Below are 25,257 nucleotides of genomic sequence, written 5' to 3'. Positions count from 1 at the left end.
AAAAAAAAAAAAAAAAAAAAAGGGAGGAAGATAGGCTGGAATTTTTTCCAAAAATATCTCATGCATTTTTGTTGTACTATACGAAATCAGTGTCATGCGTCTTCATTGCAGATAAGAGTAAAAATATCCCAAATTTCTTCTTTAAAAAAAAAACTATACTTTCTTAGTAGAGTGCAATGTTCCACATGAATCCCAAACTAACTCTTTCACAATCCCAAGAAAATACTCCGTAGCAAAAACCATTGCCAACCATCTCTGCAAATCATGTTTCTGCAAAACCTTAGAGACATGAAGCGACCTCAGACAGGTTTCTTAGGTCCACTAAAAGTTGATATTGTATGACCTTCAGGAATGACAAAATGCAGGAAGTTGCATCCTGTGAATATGGGTGACAGAGATTTCCATGCCTGGTTTCCGGTAAGTATACGTAATTGCTTCAAGTTTAAACCAATCCACAGTCCCGCCCATATGAAACTCTTTTTGCCCTTTTGGTGCTCCTTTGCTCCACGTCAAACCGATGAAAAACACAGAATGGGGTTGTGGCTTGGATGAGTCCACAAACGCACTTGGATTAGGATGGGAGTGCACCATTCCATGACTATCAGACTCTATCTGCAAAACATCAAAATGCAGAAAAATTAGTATCTGTCAAGAACTAAATGTGAAAAAATCACCAAAATCTAAATGTTTACCTTAAGTGTAAATTCTACAAACTTTGGCTCCACCCACTCTTTCCAACTTAAGAGGTCATTATCATCTGCAGCAAAAATATCAACCTGAAAAAAATGCGTGAATGCCTCAAAGAAACGATAGGGCTCAAAAAGAGCATCCCATCGAGCAGCACTCAACTCAATGTCCTAAACAGTAAAGAAGAAAATATCAGTCTCTCAAAATAGGAGGGGATGGAAAAGAGATAGAGTGAATTGAAATTAAACAACTTACCTCACAAATTTTACGGCCAAACTTAAACTGACTACTCAGTACTGCAAGAGTAGATGCTGAGACATGGGAACTGGAATTCATGCAAGGGTATGCAGGAGTGATGATTGGCATTTTATGTGTTCGTTCTTCGGGGTTTTTGCGTGGATCCCAAGGAAGAAAACTGAGCTCACTGTCTTCTTCTATAGGGCATAGCATCACAGGTTTTGGCCAACGCCATAGTCTATAGACTCTGAAAAACTTTGAAACTAGCATGCTGGGAATGAAGTTAGGATAAAACCGGCAAATGCGAGCAACCAAAATAGCCCAGCTTGTACCACCAAGAAATCCAGTCACCTTGAGCAAAAAGGCATGCAAAAATGATATTGAACTCTTATGTAGCCTTTAGAATAATGTATTTATATCATAAATGAGCAACAGAAAAGAAATTCATAAAAAGATCAAGAAATATCAACTTACATTTGAATAAACTCCTCGGACTTTGGCCCAATATTTCAAAGTTCTGAGTGTCATTTGGAAGTACTACAAGTTTAGAAAGTATTAGATAACATGGAAATCAATGATCATCAGATGAACCAGCAGAGGTAAAAGCTGTTACCTCAACATTGGGAACAAGTTTCATAAGCTCATCAGCAACCCTGCGCCCATTGAGACTTTGAAGAGTTGTTTCATCAATATTGTACAGCATACAACGGTCTGAAATGTCCAAACTCTGTTGAATTGAAATAATATAGGGTGTATAAACTCAGTTAAGTGGTTTATATCAGCAGTTTCTTAATAATTTCAAAGCTCATATCTTATAGCCACAACAGATTCCTAAATTCTGAAAATTATCTTGTAGGCATTCCAGAGAAGAAGTAAAGCATACTGTCAGCAGTTCTACTATCACATCATGTTTGTAATGAAGGTTAATATCCAAATTAGAAGATGAATCAATCAAGACTCGAGAATCTTCAATAAGTGGAAGTGCAAAACAATTGTGTTTTGTTATGCTTTTCGTTGAGATGAAACACATTCTTTAATTTGTTCAAACCTACCTCAGGGACAACCGCCAGAGAGATGCTTGCATAAAGGAGATTAATTGATATTCCTTGGAATTTGAATTTCATAACCGGGGCATGTGCTTCACGGAGACACCGGATTTCAGTAACTTCTTTCGTTCTGGCTAAAACATCACGTAGAGTAATAAAGAAATCCTCCTGTAGATAGAAACAAAAGCAGTAGACTCTTTGAACAAAGCTAGAAGTCAAGTAACCATATTGAACTACACAAAGTTGGCCACAATTTGAAACTCACCTCCCGATTAACATAAAATGGCCCAATGCACAATGTATCAATGGGAGTTCCAGGCACATGAACCTGAGGGAAACAATCAAAATTTGATAACATAAGGGAAAATATCAATGCTTCTATCCTAATGTATGAACTGGTTGACTTACCCCAAGCCGATAAGATCCACAAGTGAATATTATAGAATTTGCATCTGTGTAACCTCTCTGGAGGGCCAATTGCTTCACCCAGCACTTCACAATCTACAAAATCACATCCACAGCATCAAAATTTAGTTCAAAATGCCCTCATTCTATGGACACTCTACCCTTTCATGTGTTATGATGTTTTGTACATTTCATACTGAACTTGATCAAAATAATTATTGAGAATTAAAAGTGAATATAACACCTATAGTAGATGGAGCAAAGTGGTATTAACTAGTAGATGCATATAGGATAATAGGAAGCAGAATGAACTCAATATCATAGGAGAAAGCACAAGAACTCCATAGCTTGATCAAAATAACCATCAAGAATTAAAAGTGAAGATAACACTATTGTAGATGGAGCAAAAGTGGTATTAGAAATTAGAATGAACTCAATATTGTTTAATTACTACAATTAATCACAGAATTAATGACCTGATCAAGCTTGGATAGCATTTCTCTTATTGCAGCTTCTTCATCCTTCCCAGATACTCCTGAATCCCTCAAAAACTAACAATTAATCAAGAGTCAACGCATAGTCAGTTCATATTCAAGCCCAAAATTTTAGAAAGAAAACAGTAATCATCAAATAAAACTACAAAAAATTTTATATCATTTAGTATTTCCTAAACTATCCAAAATCTTATTCACATCAAAATAAAACTCAAAGGAATCACCTTCTCAAGTTCTGCATTTCTTTGAAGATCCACCTTGGACGGCAGGGAAAGAGATACTGGTGTAACAAACCTGGGGCTTGAACTGAAAAAGAGAGGGAGAAATAGCAGAACAGAAGAGGAAGGGGGAAATAGCAGGGAATAGGGAGATTTTAGGGAGAACAAGAGGTAGAGAAACTGAGAAAACTGGTACTAATTCAAAGTATAAACCAAACATAATACTCCAGTACAAAATATTCCCTATTTATACTAGAAAGAAGACAAATCTGCAACAAACTAACAGCCCCAAGGAGTAGTGAAAAGGCACTGTTTCCTGCCCTGCTGGTTTGATGCTTCCTCTACCAAGCCGTGATCTTTGTTGGTCGGGTCTGCTGCTTTCTTTTCCTTTTTCCGGGTCATAACACAGTGGTTGTGGCAGGTTTAAATGTATCAGTCACTGCTTTGTCTTCAAAGAAAATAGAATTTATAGTAGCACTCTGGCCAACTCTAGTTTTTCCAATAACCAAGACATTCAAAGAGAAGTTTAGGTTGTTCAGGAACAGAGTTCACACAGGATTCTTGAGCAAATGGCTTCCCTGTAGCAAGTGCTACACAACTAAAAACTTGAGCAGCTATGGAATCTTCAGGAAGTTGATTTAATCGCCCCTGAATAAAAAATAACCCTCATGTTCATTCCTTTAAATTCACCATTAATAACCCTCATGTTCACTCCTTTATTTCACCCTCAACAACTACTGACTTCTTCATTTGTTCATCAGAGAATTATTGTTAAGCCATCATCAGTGTCCTTATCACTTTCACTATCTGTCACTATCCCATTAACATGGGTTAATAATTCTTCATTCTTAGGAGTAACTTCAACATCAGTTTCTTCCTCAATATCACTAAGTTCCTCCAAATTAACAAGAAGAAATGGTAAACTATCATTACGCATTTCATTATTATCAGCCAACCAAGGCGCATCACCTTCACTTACCTCAAACTGTTTGGCCATCCACATAGCATCCTCAAGGTTCCTAGGCCTTGATGTTCTCACCAAACACCTCAGTTGCTGCTTTAATCTAACTATGAAACTGCCTAAGAAGTATTGATCAGTTAAATAAGGATAGATTTGCAGCAAAAGGCCTTTAAACTCCTGAAATTTATCAACAAACTCAGTCACACTTGCAATTTGTTTGAAATTAGAGAACTCTTCCATCACATCCATATTGTTCTCACAAAACCTTTTACAGATGGCCTCGGCAAAAGCAGACCACTGAAACACCACCCTCAAACCATTTAGGTAACTTTGAAACCAAATTCCTGCTCTACCAGTTAAGTTCACACACAAAACATTCAATATCTCGTCTCTAGGAATTGTAGCAAGCATAAAAAATCTTTCACACCTCACAACCCATAATCTAGGTTGATTATAGTCAAAAGGAGGGAAGTCTTTATACCTCATGATATTGGCTCTTCTCGGAGCCCAATACAGATCATCAAAGGCAGGGTTGTTTTGCTCTAGGTCCTCATCTCCAAGGTCAGGCTCCTTTCCCGATCTCCTTCCAGGAACTTGGCTTCCTTGGCCTTGATTCGGAAGATCTATTACCGGGGGTGGTGATCGATTCAGCCGCAGTAGCTCAGTGATCTCAGATTTCCAAGCACCAAACTGTGCAGACATCTCTGATTTGATCTTGTCCCCTAGTTCCACGACTTGAGCCTCCAATTTTCCCCCTAGTTCCACGACTTGTGAGTCCATCTTGACCCCTAGTTCCACAACTTTAGCCTCCAAACTTCTAAATTGATCCTCCATTGGACTTAACAAAAAAAGAGATGGAGAAATAGCAGAAAATAGGGGAATGTCAACTGTGGTTACTCTTGATCCTCCCTCTTGTAGCCTCAAGATCCACGGGTACAACTTCTCCTGTTATATATTTAGAGAATAACCAAAACAAGCTAGACTTAGTTTGGTTCCTTTACATAGTAAAAGAGAAATCTTTCATGATAGATTGAGAAAAAAAAAATTAAAAGTTAATTGACAATAGAAATAAAGTCACTTGTAGCCATGTGACAAGTTACCAAACTTCTCTTCAGGATCCAAAATTGCTAACAAACAAAAAGCAGAATGTGGAGCAAATATCATCACTAAAATACATTCTCAAACCATCTTGCAGCAAAAAAAGAGGATGAAATGCAGACTCAGCTCTAGAAACATAGGATATAGAACTTTTGATTATTTGGTCTCCATTAGCTTGATATTTGGGATGTTACAATATTGTGGGGCAGTATTGGTGATGGGCAGATTCAAACATATCAGAATCATCACTTTGTGGGGGAATCTAGGGACTGCAAATTCAAGCTATGATGATAATGGAGGGGAAAGCATGGGAAGAATGAAATCTAAAAGTGGTGGAGGAGGGAAGAAAGATGAAATATAAGTTGGTATTTTCTATCTAAGAAGCTTCATATTTCTGGCAGTACTAATTTAGTCTAAAAATAAAGAGTAGAAAAGAAGCAAGATCAAAAGAAGCATATATGATATTATTGTTCCTAATCCATGTGTGTGTGTTTTTTCCCCTTTTCTCAGTACATTAACCCATATTTCCTGTTTACATTTGTGTTGCACCAAACAATAGATAAAGCTCACCATTCAATAAATCGAGTTAAAACTTGGCATGACAAGATAATTGGATTTCATATGACACCTGACATTAGATGAATGCTGGATGACAAATATGTTTTCTACATCTCAATCTCACTATAATAACAAAATGGGAGAAACTAAAAAAGCATATTTACTAGGAACTTCCAAGTTTAAAACAGAAAAAAGGCTATAATCAATCATTCAAGAACCTAATGCATATACAACTCCCAAGCAGTTCACATGCCCCAGATGTAGTATTCAATGGATGAATAAAATTTATGAATAAAGAAATACATAAAAGTAGCAAAACTATTGCACTAAATACTCATCACATTGTTCATACTAATCCTCATCAAACCTTTATTCTATCCAGTTTATAGGACATTCTGCTAGCCAATTACCATCATATACATTATTTAGAAACCCATAAAAAAGTATATGTAAGAGTGGCTGGTGGAACAGTGGTAGTGTATAATTCTTGGGTTCAATTTGGGGTTTATTCCCGGTATGGCAGTTATAAAACAGAGTTGATTTGCCTATGATGTGTTAAACAGAGATTAAAAGAGGATTTACTAGTCTTTACTATATTTCTGCAGTATGCATTGTGAAACTGAAGCAGAAACAGTGATAGCAACAAGTTGTGCCAGTATAAAATTCAGTAAAATTCAAGAATGAGAGTATAGGAAAATTCAGTAAAAATTCAAAAATCCCTAGAAGCAAAAGTGATAGCATAAACAACACAGCATAACATTGAACCCTAGGTAGAAAATAATGTACATTCATGTTATTTTTAATAAGAATAATATTAACCCTAGATAGAAATCAATATTAACGTATAAACCCTAGGTAGAAAATAATGTACATTGAAGCTCTAATAGGAATGAAATGTTTACCTTCGAGAATGAGAAGCAACGGAATAGCAGCGAAGGCTAAGGAAGCAATGCGTGGAGATGGTGATGGCGTCGAAGCGCAGCGGAGATCGCGTCGAAGCGCAGCGGAGATCGCGTCAAAGAGTAGAGAAGGCGGCGATGGCGTCGAAGAGTAGAGAAGGTGGCGATGGTGTCTAAAAGAAGAAGCGGGAAGACGGACCTTTATATTTAAAAAAAAAAAAAAATTAAATAAAGATGCGCGACGTGTGTCGCGCATCTAACGGCGCCGTCTCTCTACATAAGGAGAGACGGCGTCGTTTTTGGACCATGGTCCACACAGCTGTGTGGACCATGGTCCATGCAATAACAATTGCACCAATATAATGGGAGACTCACCAGTTATTTTGGATAGTTGGAGTTTTTTTTTTTTTTTTTAGTGTAAATTCTTTCCAAAAATTTCAACACTTGTATTGATAATTAAAAAAACCAGTCTCCCTTCATACTCAAATCAGTTACAGAAGTATAGAGTATAACACCACTTGGACTCAACACAAAATTAAGCATGATGCACATTCATAGTTGGTTATATGTGTATGTAACATTCTGCATTGTTCTTTACAGAATATGCATATACAATTAGAATAAACGAGAAGATTGATATCTATAGCTTCGGGGTGGTGCTGTAGGAGCTCATGCCATGGAGGGAGCCAAACTTCGGGGAGGAACACACAAGCCTCGCAGAATATAATGGGCGTGGATGGAAGAACTATGCAGAAGCGAGCAGCATTGATGAAATGTTGGACGGAGAGATCAAGAAACCGGGCTTCTTGGATGAGATGAAAACGGTGTTCACTCTCGGGCTCATATGCACGAGCACATCGCCTCCCAGCAGGCCATCTATGAAAGAAGTTGTGCAGATTCTGCAGAGCTGCAGACCTCTGGACGAGTTCGAGGGAAGATGTTTGGGAAAAACTGTAACGTGGTGCTAGGGATGGCAATTCCAACCCGCCCGTTGGATATCCACTTGAATCCACCCCACATGGGTCGAGTTATTTTGGGTGATGGTAGGTGGTGAGTTAAGGGTGGGTCTTAAAAATACAAACCCGTGATGGGTCGGGTTGGATTCGGGTTCTATGTACAAAACCCGCCTAGAACCCCACCCGACCCACCATGTGTTGCTTATATAACTAATATATAGTTATTTATAAAAGTTCTTATAACTTCGTGTAGCTTTTTACTATTTTCATATATAAATTAATAAGTTTATTTTTAAAAATTAACAATTTAGTTATTATATTTAAATATTTCTATTATTTTATGTTTTAGTATAACTAATGAATTTTATTATTTTATTATTATGTGTAAGTAATTTAAATATTATTTTTTTGAAAAAAAATAACAATATGATAAGTGTTGGGTTTCCGTAATGGGCACCCGCACCTGGTGGGGTGGTGGTGGTTTTGAAAAAGTCCACTAAATGTAGGTTGGGGGTGGAATTGGTGGAGAAAATATAATGTGGGTCGGGTGATGGATGTAGCACTCCCGACCCACCTGACCCATTGTCACTCCTACGTGGCGCCCCTCCTAGGCAACGATGACAAGTATCTAGCGAGCAGCGAGATAGGTGATGAAAGTGATGATGATAATCTGAATCTGATCTTCATTGTGTAACACTGAGGTGATTTAGAGGGTAATAAGGTCATAATATCAGACAAGTATTAAGTAAAAGTGTTTTTTTTTTTTGGTAAATTTACAGGGTTCGGGAGGCACGGGAGCTGGCCCAAGGGGAATCGTATCCTGGTTCTCGCGAAATTCCTCCCCACAAAGAGAGCTCACTTGCCACTTGAACTACCCCACTGAGTTGTTAAAAGTGTTAAATTAATAGCAGTACGTGTAGCATATATAGAGCATAGTACGTGGTACTGTTGTGTGTGTCTTAGGTTGTAGAATTCCGTAACATATACTGTAATATAATAACTCGTCTTGTATTTTTGTTATTTTAATTAATCCCAGGTTTTGATATGGCAAATGCAGTAATTTTGATCTCTTTCGGGTTTGAAGTAATCAGTCATATTAAATTTTAACTAATTTAAAGTTGTAGAACAATTATATTGCATAGCATTCTATATATCAGTGTACGTACTGTTGATATTTTGTACGTACTTAAGTAATGTGCTTTCAACTCTATCGTATTATATCGATCATAGCTCACTACTACAGAAAACACATTTAACGTCGCCAAAACAACGTCGGTTTTTAAAAAACCGACGTCAAAGGCCAAAGGGATACGACGTCGGTTGTAGTATAAAACCGACGTCATTGGGTTTTAAAAAATTTCCGAAATTAAAACGACGTCGGCTTGGTTACCAAACCGACGTCGTTTTTAATATTTAAATTTTTATTTTTTTTAAATATAAATTACGGCGTCGGTTCTGAGCATAACCGACGCCGTAAATTAAAATAAAAATAAGTACGATGTCGGTTCGTGAGTGAACCGACGTCGTATTTTTATTATTATCTTTTTAATCTAATTAATAAATTGTTTTCAGATTAAAAAAAAATGAAATAAATGGGCTACGGCGTCGGTTGTTCAGAAAACCGACGCCGTAGGGCTTTAATTAAAAGCCCACCAGATCTACGCGAACAGCAGATCTGGAAAACAAAGAAATATTTCACTCCACGCGAACTGCAGATCCACGCGAACAGCGACCGCCCTCCGCGACAGCCACCGCCATCCGCGACAGCCACCGCCCTCGGCCTCGGCCCTCCGCACTCCGCCACCGCCACCGCGACCCTGGACCGCCACCGCTACTCCAATCGCGACAGCGCACCGCCCTCGGCCTCGGCCCTCCGCCAATCGCGACAGCGCACCGCCCTCGGCCTCGGCCCTCCGTCATTCGCGACAGCGTGCCGCCACCCTCGGCCTCGGCCCTCCGCCATTCGCGACAGCGTGCCGCCACCGCACACCGGACGTCGAAGCCGCCTCCCATTGCCGCCTCCCACCGGTAAATATTAATTTTTTTTAATATATTTCAAATTTCAAATTATTTGTTAATATATTACGAATTTTAGGAATTATTATATATTTTTGAGCCTATAAATTCATAATTTCGAATTGTAATAAATTATTATGTATTTTTAGGAATTATTTATAATATATTTCGAATTTTAGGAATTATTATATATTTTTGAGCCTATAAATTTATAATTTCGAATTTTAATAAATTATTATGTATTTTTAGGAATTATTTATAATATATTTCGAATTTTAGAAAATATTATGTATTTTAGGCCCTATAAATTCATAATTTCGAATTTTAATAAATTATTATGTATTTTTAGGAATTATTTATAATATATTTCGAATTTTAGGAACTATTATGTATTTTAGGCCCTATAAATTCATAATTTCGAATTTTAAGAAATTATTATGTATTTTTAGGAATTATTTATAATATATTTTGAATTTTAGAAACTATTACGTATTTTAGGCCCTATAAATTCATAGAATTTTAATAAATTATTATGTATTTTTAGGAATTATTTATAATTTCGAATTATATTAATTTACAAATAAAACTTGTAGGTAATTAGTTAGATTCGGGGTTTGTTTACGGACGTGGATAACGCTGTGGTGAGGTAAGACTTTTTCCTATTTTAATTTACGATTTGGCTTTATATTCTGCATCCGGTGATTAGCCACACCGTGGTCTATGTTTATTTATGCTTTGGCTTTATATATTGCATCCGGTGATTAGCCGCACCGTGGTCTATGTTTATTTATGCTTTGGCTTTATATACTGCATCCGGTGATTAGCCACACCGTGGTCTATGTTTATTTATGCTTTGTTTGTTATTATTATAGAATTTGTTGAATTTGTGTTAACTTAAGTTTAATTAGGATTAATATTATTTTAGATTGGCTTGTGATGGATAAAAGTTGGATGAATGCTTCTCGAATTAGTCAAGAATACAATAATGGAGTTAAAAATTTTATTAACTTTGCAAAGAATAACCTTCCGGGTAGTAATGAAAGGCTCCTTTGTCCTTGTAAGAAGTGTTGTAATCAGAAAAGGTTATGTGTGAAAGACGTATATGATGATCTAATCTGTCATGGGATTAATCCATCTTATACAAAATGGATATGGCATGGTGAAAGCAATGTGGCTACAACATCTAACATGTATGTTGACAACAAAGAAAATGAAGATGATGAGTCTGAAGATCAATTAGATGAAATGTTTCGCGATGTTGGAGAGGAGTTCATCGATCGGTCAAACGAGTTGGATGAATTATTGAAGGATTCAAAATTACCTTTATGGCCGGGTTGTAGTAAATATACCCGATTATCTGCTGTATTAAAATTATTCAACTTGAAAGCTGGGAATGGGTGGAGTGACAAGAGCTTTACTGCGTTACTTGAGATATTAAAGGGAATGCTTCCAGATGATAATGAACTGCCGAAGAGTACATATGATGTCAAGAAGATTTTGTGTCCCATGGGTATGGGATATAAAAAGATACATGTTTGCCCTAACGATTGCATATTGTTTAGGAATGATTACAAAGATTTGCATGCATGTCCAATATGTGGGGCATCTCGTTTCAAAACAAGAGAGAATGTTGCTGGGAAAGTAAGTTTGAAAAGTCCACCGACTAAAGTTATGTGGTATCTTCCAATTCTCTCAAGATTTAAGCGTATGTTTGCTAATCCAAGCGACGCGAAAAACTTAACATGGCATGCAGATCAAAAAATTTCTGATGGCAAGCTTCGACACCCGACTGATTCTCGTCAATGGACAACATTTGATAATGCATTTCCTGAATTTGGTCACGAGCCGAGAAATCTTAGGCTTGGACTTTGTACTGATGGTATGAAGCCGAGAAATCTTAGGCTTGGACTTTGTACTGATGGTATGAACCCGAGAAATCTTAGGCTTGGACTTTGTACTGATGGTATGAACCCTCACGGGAACCTAAGTAGCAAACATACTGATGGTATGAACCCTCACGGGAACCTAAGTAGCAAACATACTGATGGTATGAACCCTCACGGGAACCTAAGTAGCAAACATACTGATGGTATGAACCCTCACGGGAACCTAAGTAGCAAACATAACTCGTGGCCAGTTATGTTGGTAATTTATAATTTACCTCCTTGGTTGTGTATGAAACGTAAATACATATTATTGTGCTTAATGATTTCTAGGCCAAAACAACCAGGAAATGATATAGATGTCTTTTTGGCGCCTTTGATTGAAGACTTGAAAAGTTTGTGGGATGAAGGTGCGTTAGTGTTTGACGCATACCGAAAAGAGAGTTTTAAGTTGCATGCAATGCTTTTCTGCACAATCAATGACTTTCCAGCTTATGGAAACCTATCTGGATATAGTGTCAAAGGACATAAGGCATGCCCCATATGTGAAGATAATACATGTTATCATCAACTTGTTCATGGCAGAAAGACAGTCTACATGGGGCATCGGAGATTTCTAGATAAATCTCACCCTTATCGAAGATTAAAAAAAGCTTTCAATGGGGTACAAGACTATACAGATGCTCCACAACCATTAACTGGGATTCAAGTTTATGAACGCGTAGACTGTATCAATGTTACTTTTGGTAAGACTCAAAAACTTAAATCTCAAAGAGGTAAGAGATCAAAATCTAATGTTGATGTACCATCAAATGAGAAGAGTCCGTGGAAAAAGAAATCAATATTCTTTGATCTTCCATATTGGAATACACTTGATGTCAGACATAGTATTGATGTGATGCATGTTGAGAAAAATGTGTGTGATAGTCTTGTTGGAACTCTTTTAGACATAAAAGGTAAGACTAAAGATGGTCTCAATGCTAGATTGGACTTGATTGAAATGGGTATACGACCTACATTAGCTCCACGTAGTGGTGATAAGAAGACATATTTGCCTCCAGCTGCTCATACTTTGTCAAGAAAGGAGAAAATCAGTTTTTGTGAATGTTTACGTGGGGTGAAGGTACCACAATGGTACTCATCAAATATCAGTAGACTTGTTAATATCCAAGATTTAAAATTGGTGGTATTGAAGTCTCATGATTGCCATGCCTTAATGCAACAACTATTGCCAGTGGCTGTTAGAGGCATATTGCCTAAAAAGTTGAGATATACCGTCATCAGACTTTGTTTCTTTTTTAATGCAATTTGTGCGAAAGTCATTGATCTAGACAAATTAGATGAATTGCAGAATGGCATTATAGTTACACTGTGTCAGCTAGAGATGCATTTTCCACCTGCGTTTTTTGATATCATGGTTCATTTGCTTGTACATTTGGTGAGAGAGATCAGAGAGTGTGGTCCAGCTTATTTGAGGTGGATGTACCCATTTGAAAGGTACATGAAAGTCTTAAAAGGTTATGTGAGGAACCGATACAGGCCAGAAGCATCTATTGTTGAAAGTTATATTGCTGAAGAGGTTATTGAGTTCTGTACTGAATATTTGGCAGAGGTAGAGGCAATTGGTGTTCCAAAGTATCGACATGAAGGAAGAATTGATGGAAAGGGTCATCGACATCCCAAAATGCATACTATGTCTCGTGAAGATGTTGAGCAAGTACACTTATACATCTTGCATAATACAAGTGAAGTCGAACCCTATTTAGATGAACACAAGGCCTTAATTAGGGAGCAAAACCCCAGAAGAGCAGACATGTGGATTGTGAGCGAACATAATCGTACTTTTATTTGTTGGTTCAAAAATAAGTTCTTGGAGATAATAATGTTTCTGAAACTATACGATGGTTAGCTCATGGTCCTAGTATGCAAGTCGTATGTTATAATGGATATGACATTAACGGATTTTCTTTTTACACAAAAGCTCAAGATGAAAAAAGCACTATGCAAAATATTGGAGTTTCTTTAGTTGCCAATTCAATGCATTTCAGTAGTTCAAAAGATAGAAATCCTGTAATTGCACAATTGTCATATTATGGTGTGATTGAAGAAATATGGGAGGTTGATTATGTGAAGTTCAGGGTCCCAGTGTTCCGATGTAGATGGGTATATGGCAAACATGGTGTGAAAGTTGATGAGTTAGGATTTACACTTGTAGATCTTAATCGGGAAGGTCACAAAAATGAGCAATTCATAATGGCATCCCAAGGGAAACAAGTATTTTATGTTAGTGATCCTTCTGATAAAAAATGGTCAGTTGTTCTTCATGGGAAGAGACAAATTACTACAGATGGGATTGAAGACGTTTATGTTGAGGAAATACCGCCATTTTCTTCATGTTTATTGCTGATTATTGTAGATAATGAGATAGATGAAGTGCATGCATCACGGGATGATCATAATGAAGGGATATGGGAGCATTGATTATTTCATGTAATGCTTTACGTTCTTACTGTGTTTTAAAGTTTTATTATTGTAATATTTATATACATATTTTTTCATTTAAAGTTTTTTCATTTACTATTATTTCACGCATGACTTGTTTTAAAGTTTTTCATCTAATAATTTTTCTATTTGAACAGGCTTATGGATTCATCAAATAATCCTACTGATGATAGTACTACCCGAGGTACTGGTTCAACTCAAGGTAGTACTAAGACGAGAGGGGCGACTCATTTGAAGAAAGTCTCTCTAGGGCGTAATACTTTAGGAAAGAAGCCAGTTCAATTTGATGGAATGCATCCTCTTGGGCCAACCGGAGCGGAACTTTCAAGTTATGCGGCATTAGTGGCACGTATTAACGTTTCTATCACAATAAAGTCATGGGCGAATGTTCCAATGGATACTAAGGAGAATGTTTGGGAAGAAATTTTGGTAACCTTTTTTGATATTTAGATTTTTATTTACAAAATAAATTAATATAATTGCATTGGATACTAATATATAACTTTTTCTTGCAGAGTACTTACGATATTCCCAACACAGATGATATGAAGAAGCATTGGATACAATATGCGGGTCAACGGTGGAAAGATTTTAAAACAAAATTGACTAAGTTATTAATTCTTTTTATTCTCTTTTAAACTTTATAGCTTTTGGAGAGACAAGGAAGATTGCCATACAATCAAAAAGAAATTGATGAAGTTAGAGACATATGGTGCCAATATTTAGTTGATTAATGGATCGATAGATTACTTCTTTAGCTTGATGAATTGTGAGATTTATGTTAAATACTTGTTGTTTATTAGTGTTATTGAATTGTGAGATTTATGTTGAATATTCAATGTTTTATTAGTTATTGTAGTATACTTTATTAGTTTGATAAGTTGTGATGTTTATTAGCTTTGATTAATTGAGAACTTTATTAGTTTGATCAATAGTGAATTATAAATGTTAATTTGTTACACAGGTTCTGAAACTTATGTGTGAATTGGAAATATACTGTACAGGTTTTAGGTAGATTCGTAAAATATTTTTAATATTTAAAAAAAATAATAAACGACGTCGGTTATTTCATATTAACCGACGTCGATTTTTTAAAAAAATCGACGTCGTTTCATTTTTTTTTATCTTTTTTAAAAATAAACGACGTCGGTTTTTTTAAAAAACCGACGTCGTTTCTTTTTTTTTTTTATTTTTTTTAAATAAACGACGTCGGTTTTTTAAAAAAACTGACGTCGTTTATTTATTTTAAAAAATAAAAAATACATACAGCGTCGGTTGTAACAACCGACGCCGTATCATTTATATACAACGTCAGCCAGATCAACGTCGATTTTTAATCGACGTTAAAAGTGCTAAAAAACCGACGTTAAATGTGTTTTCTGTAGTAGTGGTTGTTCTTGTCACCTTTCGTTAATGTCTCGATCCTCAAGCTAAGAGACTTGTAAAATCTGATTCTAGAAACATTATGTGTGCAAATTAAAATACGTGTTAGTTTGGAGTAATGGCACAATGTTTGGATCCGAGCATAGACATGCCTACTATGGTTTCATTAGTTCCCTAAATTTTTGTGAGCCTCATCATCTACTATCTCACTCAATTTCAAAAATACAACAATAATTGTCATTTTTTCAATATTTTCGGGTTCCATTGTTTTCTTTCTTCCCCATAAAGGAAATAGGGTAATTAGATAGTATACACTTTGTATATGTATTTTAGAACTCCTTATAACGACTTGCATTTTGTTTTCATTTTCAGGTGGACGATCCATTAATCCAACTAGAGGAGACTTATAATTATAAATGGATCAATTTCTTCCTGTTAGAGCAGTCTCATATTTGTAATGATTTTTTTAAAGAATTTTTTACAGGACAAGTAAGAGAGATGAGAGAGGAAAATATGAGAAAAAAAAAACGAAAAGAAAAGAAAATGTGTTGACAAAAGAAAAATAAAAAATAAAAAAATCATACAAGCGGTGCACTGCATGTGCCCAACTGAGCCCAATAGGTGTGCTAGACATCCATATGTAATCTTCATTCTCCATTTTTTACTAGGGCTGTGCAAGAACCGACCGACCCGAGTAACCCGACAGGACCGCGGTCCGATTTAACATTGACGGGGCTGTGCAAGAACCGACCGACCCGAGTAACCCGACCGGACCGCTGTCCGATTTAACATTGCTGAACCAAGCCGTACTGCTGAAACGAGTGAAACGGCAGGTCTGATGATCTTTGCGGCTCGGCTCTGCTGCTTTCTTTTCCTTTTTCCGATGCCGTATTGCTTCGGCGGCAGCACGGAAGCCAAGTCTGGGTTGAGCTCTCCATCATAGGTATTTTCGAAACTATAGGTATTTTCGAACTTAATTATTCTTGTACACGAAACGACTATTGCAATTTGCAACCATGTTTGCATACATCCCTATAAAGGTTATAATTTTTTTTTTCATAAATATTACATTTTTTCTTCCAATATATCCTTGATGAATACTCCCTCTGTCCCATTTTACCTGTCTTATTTACTATTCATTGGTCAAACCAACTCTTCCTTCTTTGCTTATTTTCTTTAGTAATTTTTTATTATTTTTAATTTTAATTTTTTGTGTTTAATAGTACTTTTAATGTGATTTCTAAATATATAAATTATATATATTAATGCTAAACTTAATAATATGAAAAATTGGATTAAAAATTACTTCAGTCAAGCCTCGTTAAACGAACCAGACAACCATTTTGAGACGGAGGTAATATTACACAATCATACTTTTCCTTAATACCATCATTTTGTCTGTCATTAATATTATACTTTCTATCATAATATTCTCCTATGCATCCTTTCAAATTCTACTCTCTATATGGCAAACAAGAATATGTACTCCATATTTTTTATTTTACTTGTCATATTTATTATTTATTGATCAATCAACAAACTCTTCCAAAAGTTTCAACACTTGTATTGATATATATAATTAAAAAAATCAGACTCCCTTCATACTCAAATCAGTTACAGAAGTCTATAGTATGACACCACTTGGGCTCAACACAAAAAACATGATACATTATTTGAAGGTACACAAAGGATAAGAACAGTTGATCTTGATCATCTTTCCTCTGATACAAGACGTGCTCCCGACCATGTCATTGCCTTCGAAAATCTTAGGTTGGTTTGTCGTAATGGGTGTTCCTCCTCGCACATTCCAGGATTGTTTTGTCAGCAGTGATGAAGTATGCAGCAATGGAAGCTGCAATGAAGAATGCCGTTAAAGGGTAGAGTTTGTTGGATAAAAATGAAAACGTTTGGGTCAAATACCTCTCCTAATGAATGTTTGGGTCAAAAGATTAGAACCAAACAGGTAAGCTCAATCTCATAGTGAAGAAATCATGCAAACATTTATGTAACAATCTACAATGTCGTAGAATTCGCTAAGCGCTAGTCAGGTGCCCCTAGGCGGACGTATAATAATAATAAGAAAAGCACAATAGTCTACACATTGCAGACCCAAAAAAAATCACTTGGTTGAGTTGGCCGGCTCGGGAGCCGAGTTTGGCTGACTCACGCGCCAAGTTAGCTGACTCGGGCGCCTAGGCCACCTAGTCGGCCCAAGGGTAAAATCCCCTCGGTCTAGGGGCGCCTAACGCCTAATTGGCACCTAGGCTGATGTTTACAATAGTGACAATGTAAGAAAAAGAAGAATTTCGTTCTTCCGGTACCTATGCAGCCAGTTGGTCATCGTGAATGATATTGAACAATTTATGAAACAATAACACTGAAAAAATGGGCAGTTGAATATAAATATATAATTGAATTATCGAGAACTTCTATGGTGCCAATTAGCATTGGTACCCAGGTACAACATGTATACTAAACTTGATTGTACCGGGTATAATCTGTGCCTAAGAATTTTCCTTGAATTATCACATACCGGCAGATATAATAAGTGCCTGAGCAGTGTAGTTGAGGTTTGCCTTCGCCCAAGGAATCGTTCTGACAGCAACCAACTGAAATTTTTAAAAAGTGTAAGATAAAGATAGAGAAATCCCACAAGGCAGAGAAAAGAATATACCGTTCAATGATGTTTCTTTTTACATGTTTTTCAATTTTTTAAAGAGGATAATACTCTAATGGAAAGGAGAGAAAAGCAGCTTACAGCTTTAACCAAGCATTCAAGAAATAACAATATAGTATTCTTTAAAATGATTGCAGAATTTAACAAGTCTAATAGGTTGCTGAAGCTCTGCAGCCTTGCAGGGACTTCTTGAAACATGATTATTTCAACCAAGATAGTCACATAGTCCCAGATGGGAGGTAAAAAATCAGGATAATTTAGCTTTCAGTGTTGATTCCATTTTTTGTCCTAAATTTATGACAGTCCACTTTTAGTCTTTTTTCTAAGAATATCTTCATTTGGTCCTAGTATTATTGTGGCATTTCTATTTTTTGTTCTCCTTCCACAAAACCATTGAAATATCATTAAATATATAGGCATTTCAATATTTTTTTAAAAATACAAAGTGGGTTGACCCGCTATATTTTTATTTTTATTCTTTTTTTTTTTAATACATAATTGAAAACCAAAATGCCCTTGTATTTAAGGGCATTTAAACGATTTTGTTGACGGAGGATCAAAAATGGTAATGGCACAATAATACTAGGACCAAAGGAATATGTTATGAAAAAAAAGGACTAAAAGTGGACTGCCACGTAGGATAAAAAATGGAATTAACTCTTAGCTTGCACATTAAGATATTTGCATGAAAATAATCAGGAGGCTAAAATGCAAGGCGATACAATGACAGAAAAGCGTTTCAATGAAAACGATATTTGAGTACAAACAATGCGCAATTACATACTGTTGGAACAGCGCTGGAAACACATGCAATTGCAGCAGCCTTGGCGCCTGCACGAATACCCTCTGCAAGTTTACAATGTCAAAATAAGGAAAAACGAACAAGATTTCAGTCAATAAAAAAATTGTGTGCATGCATGCCTCAACTCAACTAAGCAATTCCAATCCGGTTGTCATCAACTGCCAACCACACACATAAAATTGATCATTCAATTCTATCAAGGGCTAAATTCATCACAAACTCTCAAAGCCTCTTACAACTTATCAGACTTTCTACCTATTGTATCCATAGGTATGCATTAGAATGGTAATCTTGATTGGTTTTGTCTCTATCTCTTCAATAGGCAATCTTTCATATTGGTGCATTCATTTAATTTCACATATACATCTTTGCATTTTCATCCAATGTTTCACTTCTAAACTTATAGCCACTAAGACTACCCAACCTTTTTTTTTTTGAGAAAAGACTAACCAACCTAACACATATACTAAATTGATCTATTGTCCTGGGCAGTAAAGTGTCAAGCAAAATTGATGAACAATATTTGCAGTTAGATACTTTCTTAAAGCTAAAAATAAAATAAAATGCAGCAGCCTAGAGAAAATGGAAAACAAACTATTAAGCACAACATTATCCAATTAATTACTAGCAACTTCCACAACAAACAAGAAACCCATTTGAATTAGTTCTTGAGTGGTAGATTGTGGACAAAAGACACATAATCATTGGTCCTTTCACCTAATGAAAAGCTGAGTCGTGATAATTTACTCATTTATCCCACCTAATGAAACGCTGAGTTACTATGATTTACTCATTTAACCCTCCACTATCCATAATTCCATAGGGTGGAGTGTAGGGCTTGGGCAAGGGAAATTCAACTTTTGTGGGCAAGAAACCCATTGAACAATTTATCATTTCAAAGCAACAAACACATAGAAGCAAAGAAAGAAATGAAATTCTCTAGGTTTTAACATTCCATAAGATCGTTGAATTTCTCAAGAACAGGAAATCAAGGAAAAAAGAAATAGTGTGAGAAATTTGAGACCTTGGGTACACTCTTGACTCCTGCGGATCTTTTCTTCCTCATACGGAGAAGCAATCAAGAACGGCCTGTCCATTTGGAATCTTGATGAAATTCCCTTCATTTTTTTTTAATCTGTGCTCGAGAACCCCAATTCTGTGTCTAAGCGATCAATTCAAATACATACACACATACGCAATAATAATTGAAACAGATAGCAGTTTAAATATATAATGGAATCTTGACGGAGACAACAACTCTGTATACAACAGAAGAAATTGAGAAAAAAGCGAACTTGGCTTTTCCGGCGGCTTTGTTAATTGAACTTTATGGCGGCGATATAGACTGGGAAAAGAAGCGCACACCGTTTTTAGGCATCCTGTCTGTCCCACGTGCATAGTTGGGTATTTTGTTTTTCTTTTTTCTTTTTAATAATTCGGATAAATTTTATCCTATTAGAATTTACCACCGCCACGTTTAAAGTCCAATAATACATTCAACCATGAATAAATGATCATTATTAATATACTGAAAATTTAATATTTGTATATTGAAAGATTATTATTTGATAGTATAATAAAAATAAACTTTTAATATATAATTAATGAACATTAAATGTATTAAAAATAAATCTTAATATATTAAAATGTATTTTATATTTTTATAAAAAATAAATATATCTTATAGTAGTGATTCACTTTACAACGTGACCATTATTTATACTTTATAGTATAATGATTGCATTCTGAATCGACGAGGCAAAACAAATTTGGGCTTTAAATTTCTCAAGTCCAATCACGTTAGATAAGTCCATAGACCTAAAACTAAAATCGGGCCAACGCTTGACCTTGACATGCCAATGGCAAATGCTTATCGTTCACAGAGCTGTGTGAACCATACTATAAAAAAAATGTACATTCAGTATAAAAATAATATACTTTTAATATATTAAAAATGTACATTATATTTAGTGGATGTATATTATTTATGTAATGAATGTACATTATATTGTATAATGTACATTCAATACACAAATAACGTACATTTAGTATATTAAAAATGTACTTTTTGTTATGATCCACACATCATTATGTGGATGCCATCTTACTTGAGACATATAATATTTTTATATGCATTCATAAAAAAGTATTACACATCTCATGACTCCACAGAATAACACGATCAAATTTTTATTTTTATTTTTATTATTTTGAAAAATTTCAAAATAATCGATTCAAATAATTAATTAATCGAACCCAAAAAAATTGATTCTGTTAATTTGGTAACAGAAACGTAGGTTCAAATAACGGTTATTCCGCCGGACCACAGTCTTGACCTCCGATCGAGCTACGAACAAAAGGTTTGAAAAATCAATTTAGTTGACACCCTAAAGTCGAATTCTTCTTAATTTTTATTTGAACAAAATTACCCCCTTTCCCTGTCAAAACCCTACCCTTCTCTATCTCTCGGCTCTGCCTCTCTCTCCCTCGGCAATCGGCGATCAGCAACTCTTTTGTTCGGAAACCGTTAAAACAGGCTCTGTCCGCCCCCTAGTGCCTCACGGTGCCTGCTCCAACGAGTCAGCGAGTCATCTCGCCCAATCTGGTGAGTCACTTGATTTCCTCTGCTCTTTTCATCTATGTTTTCCTGTTGATTTTATTTTTTGGTAAATTATCGGAAGTAAATCCCATAGCAAGATTGCTATGGACTGTGAGTTGTATACTAGTATGATGCCGGTGTAGAATTATTGAGTTTGTTTTTAGAAAGTTTGGTTTCTGAGTTGAAATTATTGTTGTATATTGTTATTTAAAACTGGTTATTAAATTTTTTTAAAAAAGGAATCTTTTTTCAATCGTATGATTTGGAATCAGTTTTGAGAAATCAGTTGTAATAGTAATTATAAACCTGCAGTTGGTTTACTTTTTTAAGTATGCAAGGAATGAGAACGAACCTTGGCACACCAATTTAAGAACAAGGATTTGGAGTGGATGTTACAGTCCTAATTGCATATAAAATCACTGAAGGAGGAATAAGACCTAGGATGTATAGCTGGTTTGATAACTTATCACAAGTGGGTTCTGATTATTCTTTTGTTATTCTGATATAAGTTGTATCATACATGCATATAACGTTATTAATCTAATTTTACTATTAGTCTTTAAAAGTATACATAGTAAAATGATTGTAAGTTGATTGGAAATGTTTCCTTTTTGCTATTGTGTGATTTGGAATAAGTTTCTGTGTTTTAATTATGCTTAGATGGATGTCTTAGGAATATAACTTATTGAAGTCATAGTAATTGGTTTAGTTTTGATTCTAGATAAATAGAGCAGGGAGTTGACAAAAAGTTTTTCAAAGGCATTTGTTGATAGAGATAGTCATTGTTGGTTCCTAGAGTCTTGGTTAGTTCATTATCCTTTTTCATTCTTACTTTCTGAACTATAGTAATTCTTTAAATTAGCTTGATTTATTTTCATTCTGAATTGTATAGTTATTTGGGTGAATCAAGAAACCAATAAAATGTGCCTATCCATTTCTGAACTTTCCTTTTTCTCTTTGTTGTCAGATATTTAAAGAGAAAACTATATTCTTGTACCAAAAAACACAGAATATATATGCCAAAATTGAACTTTTATAAGACTTTGTATGTGATACTGCATATTTGCAATTTTTTATAGATGGATGCATGTTTGAGAGATTTCATTCATGGTTAGGTTTATCATGTTTCATGTTGACTTGTTAACATGAATTGCCAGGTCTAGTTATTAGCAGTTTAGCACTCAATGTTCTATGAAGTTGTAACGATATTTGAAAGTGTTAAGTGCGCTTATCAAGTAAGCATTTGATTTGTAGTTTCTGCCACGGAAGTTGCATGCTAATATGTATACTACTATGAAATTTAAACCATTTGGGCGAGAAGACATTTGACTTCTAGATTGTACTGTATGCATAAAGGGATATTTGAAATATTTTTGCATTATTGAGAATTGGGAATTTGATTATTCTACTAAGAAAAGTTAAATTAACAGTGTGTTGATTGGTTAGCAGATGCTATGGTTATATCATATATATGGATATTGGTTATGAATGATATGTTGATTGCATGATGATTTATGCTGTATTAAGAGTTAAGAATGTGTTGATTGGTTAGCTGATGCTTTGGTTATATGGATTTATGGATATTGCTTATGCATGATATGATGATAAGTTGATTGCATACTTGGATGATTTTTGCTGTATTAAGAGTTAAGAAGTATTTATTTTGAGTAGTATCACTAACTAATGTTATAGTCTCAGTCAGATTAGGGGTCATTATGTTAGCCTATATAAAGGACATCTTCAATCAATAATAGACAAGCAGAAATGTTAGAGAAAACAGGGAGTTTGGGATCTCAACAAAAATCTCAGTGTTTCCTCTCCATCTTTATTCTCATTCAAACACCTTTGCCTGTGACTTGAGCTAATCTTTTCATTGTGTTCATTTTATTTTGGTTCAGATCTGCGCGGACTAGAGATAAAGAGGAGAAGATATGGATTCTGATGTGGATCATTATGATGTACTGGGTTTACCCTCTGGTGAGGAAGGAGCTAAGCTTTCAGAGAAAGAGATATCTAAAGCATACCGGTTAAAAGCATTGGAGTTGCACCCGGACAAGAGACCAGACGATCGTAATGCACATGCAAATTTCCAGAGGTTGAAGACTTCATATGAGGTTCTCAAAGATGAGAAAGCCCGGAAACTATTTGATGATCTACTCCGGGTCAAACGTGACAAGATTAGACGCCAATCTCAACACGATACAAAGCGAAGGAAAATGATGTCAGATCTCGAGGAGAGAGAACGTGCTTCTTTTGAACCTGATGCACGCGCGAAAGCTCAAGATGAGGAAGAACGCATTGCTAGAAAACTTAAAGAGGAAATTGCCAAAATCCGTGCAATGCATGCTAACAAAGCTTCTGCTACTACACCACCGCCAATGAAGAAAGAGACCGTAGCAGGGGGGGATAAGGAGAGCACCGGAGGTGGTAGTAGGAGTAGTCTAGATAAAGAGAAGGTGCTTAAAGTAACATGGGAGAAGATCGGTGTAGATTATACTGCCCAACGATTGAGGGAACTGTTTGGGCAATTCGGTGAGGTAGAAGATGTAGTCATAAAAAGTTCTAGGAAGAAAGGGTCGGCTCTTGTTGTCATGACATCTAAAGACGCAGTTGCCTCTGCCTGCGGGAATGTGTTGGGAGATCTTTCAAATCCCCTCTTAGTAGTGCCTCTTGTGCCATCTAACCCCCCATATGCATCACCTCCCTTTTCTAGCGAGTCCAAAGATGTAGAACCAAATGGCCCAGCACTCAATAATCTTGTTGGCGCGGGATATAAGTCATTTGAAGACGCTGTATTAGAGAAGATGAGAAAGGCAGCTCAAAGGCAAAAATAAGGTATTCAATTGAACCAACCAATTTGATTTATTGACTGGTAAGGAGGGGTTATTACCAGAAATTGTGTTGCTTATAATATAGACATATTGAGTAATCTGTTTTCACTCAACAGCTCTGCTACGCCTCATTGTATTTTTATCTAGAATATCAGCTTCAATCTTTACTTGCAACCTTTGTATACCAACTTCCATAGGACTTTTGTAATTTTAAAAAGTTGAATTTGGTACAAATAGCATGGGTAGTTTGGGTCAGAGTACATACTTAATTTTGGCCTATTAATTTTTGAAGTCGTGGCACATTTAATTATAAAAAAAAAAGTTGAATATAGTCATTCAATTACACACAAGAATACAATTGAACCATTTAATTCAAAAAGACCCATTGAACAAGTTAAATTCGTGCCAAATTGATTGGTTCTACCAATTACCTTATCATGTACTCCGTATTCATGTGGCTCTTTTTCTTCTTTTTTTTTTTCTTTATTTATTATTATTATTATTATTATTTTTTACATGTTATCCATTTTATTCGTGTCCAGTTCCATCTCTGGTATCAATGTATCATGAAGAAAAGCTCTTCATCTCAGACTGAAGACAAGGTGAACATGTTTTTTATTACTCCGTATTATTATTATTATTATTATTATTATTATTATTATTATTATTATTATTATTATTGTTAGTAAATATTTATTTTTGTTTAACCTATTTTTTTAAACTAACTCAACCAATTTTTTTAAAAGTAATTTTTAAAATTTTAAATGACACTAATAATATCAGTCAAAATAATATATTATAATATACTTCCAGTATTCAAATAATATACTTTTATTATTCAAATAATAATTGCTCAATTACCTTTCAGGCTCATGATCAGTAATTTGATTTCAAAGAGTAGTCATTATCTTTTCTAACTTGAGGGAAGCTTATGATTTTCTTTGGTTTTGTTTTAAGCAACAAGCAACTGGGCAAATTCATAAAATCATGTAATAAGTGCATTTG

General features: G+C 35.4%; 2 protein-coding genes and 1 pseudogene across 3 annotated transcripts; 1 reads left to right on the top strand and 2 right to left on the bottom strand.

Moving 5' to 3' along the window:
* Nucleotides 1–41: 41 nt before the first annotated feature.
* Nucleotides 42–6,754, bottom strand: LOC116007081 (annotated as a pseudogene).
* A 10,132-nt stretch (nt 6,755–16,886) lies between these two features.
* Nucleotides 16,887–20,166, bottom strand: LOC116006624 (early nodulin-93-like). The gene is made up of 4 exons (XM_031247066.1): nt 19,847–20,166; nt 18,805–18,866; nt 17,877–17,952; nt 16,887–17,195 (listed from the first exon to the last, which is right to left on the bottom strand). The coding sequence occupies exons 1-4, from the start codon at nt 19,944–19,946 to the stop codon at nt 17,110–17,112; spliced, it is 324 nt and encodes a 107-aa protein (XP_031102926.1). The 5' UTR covers nt 19,947–20,166; the 3' UTR covers nt 16,887–17,109.
* Nucleotides 20,167–21,203: 1,037 nt separating this feature from the next.
* On the top strand, nt 21,204–24,898 carry LOC116006623 (dnaJ homolog subfamily C member 17). Of its 2 annotated transcripts, XM_031247065.1 has the most exons (3): nt 21,204–21,427; nt 23,320–24,256; nt 24,795–24,898. In XM_031247065.1, the coding sequence occupies exon 2, from the start codon at nt 23,353–23,355 to the stop codon at nt 24,253–24,255; it is 903 nt and encodes a 300-aa protein (XP_031102925.1). In that variant the 5' UTR covers nt 21,204–21,427; nt 23,320–23,352; the 3' UTR covers nt 24,256; nt 24,795–24,898. The 2 variants fall into 2 exon arrangements, with proteins under 2 accessions (XP_031102925.1, XP_031102924.1); XM_031247064.1 differs by lacking the exon at nt 24,795–24,898 and having other exon boundaries at nt 21,206–21,427; nt 23,320–24,507.
* The last annotated feature ends 359 nt before the right edge of the window (nt 24,899–25,257 follow it).

The sequence above is a fragment of the Ipomoea triloba genome, chromosome 15 (assembly GCF_003576645.1).
Source record: "Ipomoea triloba cultivar NCNSP0323 chromosome 15, ASM357664v1".
Classification (NCBI taxonomy): domain Eukaryota; kingdom Viridiplantae; phylum Streptophyta; class Magnoliopsida; order Solanales; family Convolvulaceae; genus Ipomoea; species Ipomoea triloba.
The sequence above is the reverse complement of the archived record's forward strand: the minus strand, read 5'-3'. Positions and strand labels throughout refer to the sequence as shown.

Coding starts and splice junctions, on each gene's coding strand:
- LOC116006624 (XM_031247066.1), bottom strand. CDS start 19,946: ATGAAGGGAATTTCATCAAGATTCCAAATGGACAGGCCGTTCTTGATT. Junction 18,867..19,846: donor GAGTCAAGAGTGTACCCAAG/GTCTCAAATTTC, acceptor GTAAACTTGCAG/AGGGTATTCGTGCAGGCGCC. Junction 17,196..17,876: donor GGCACTTATTATATCTGCCG/GTATGTGATAAT, acceptor TCTTCATTGCAG/CTTCCATTGCTGCATACTTC.
- LOC116006623 (XM_031247065.1), top strand. CDS start 23,353: ATGGATTCTGATGTGGATCATTATGATGTACTGGGTTTACCCTCTGGT.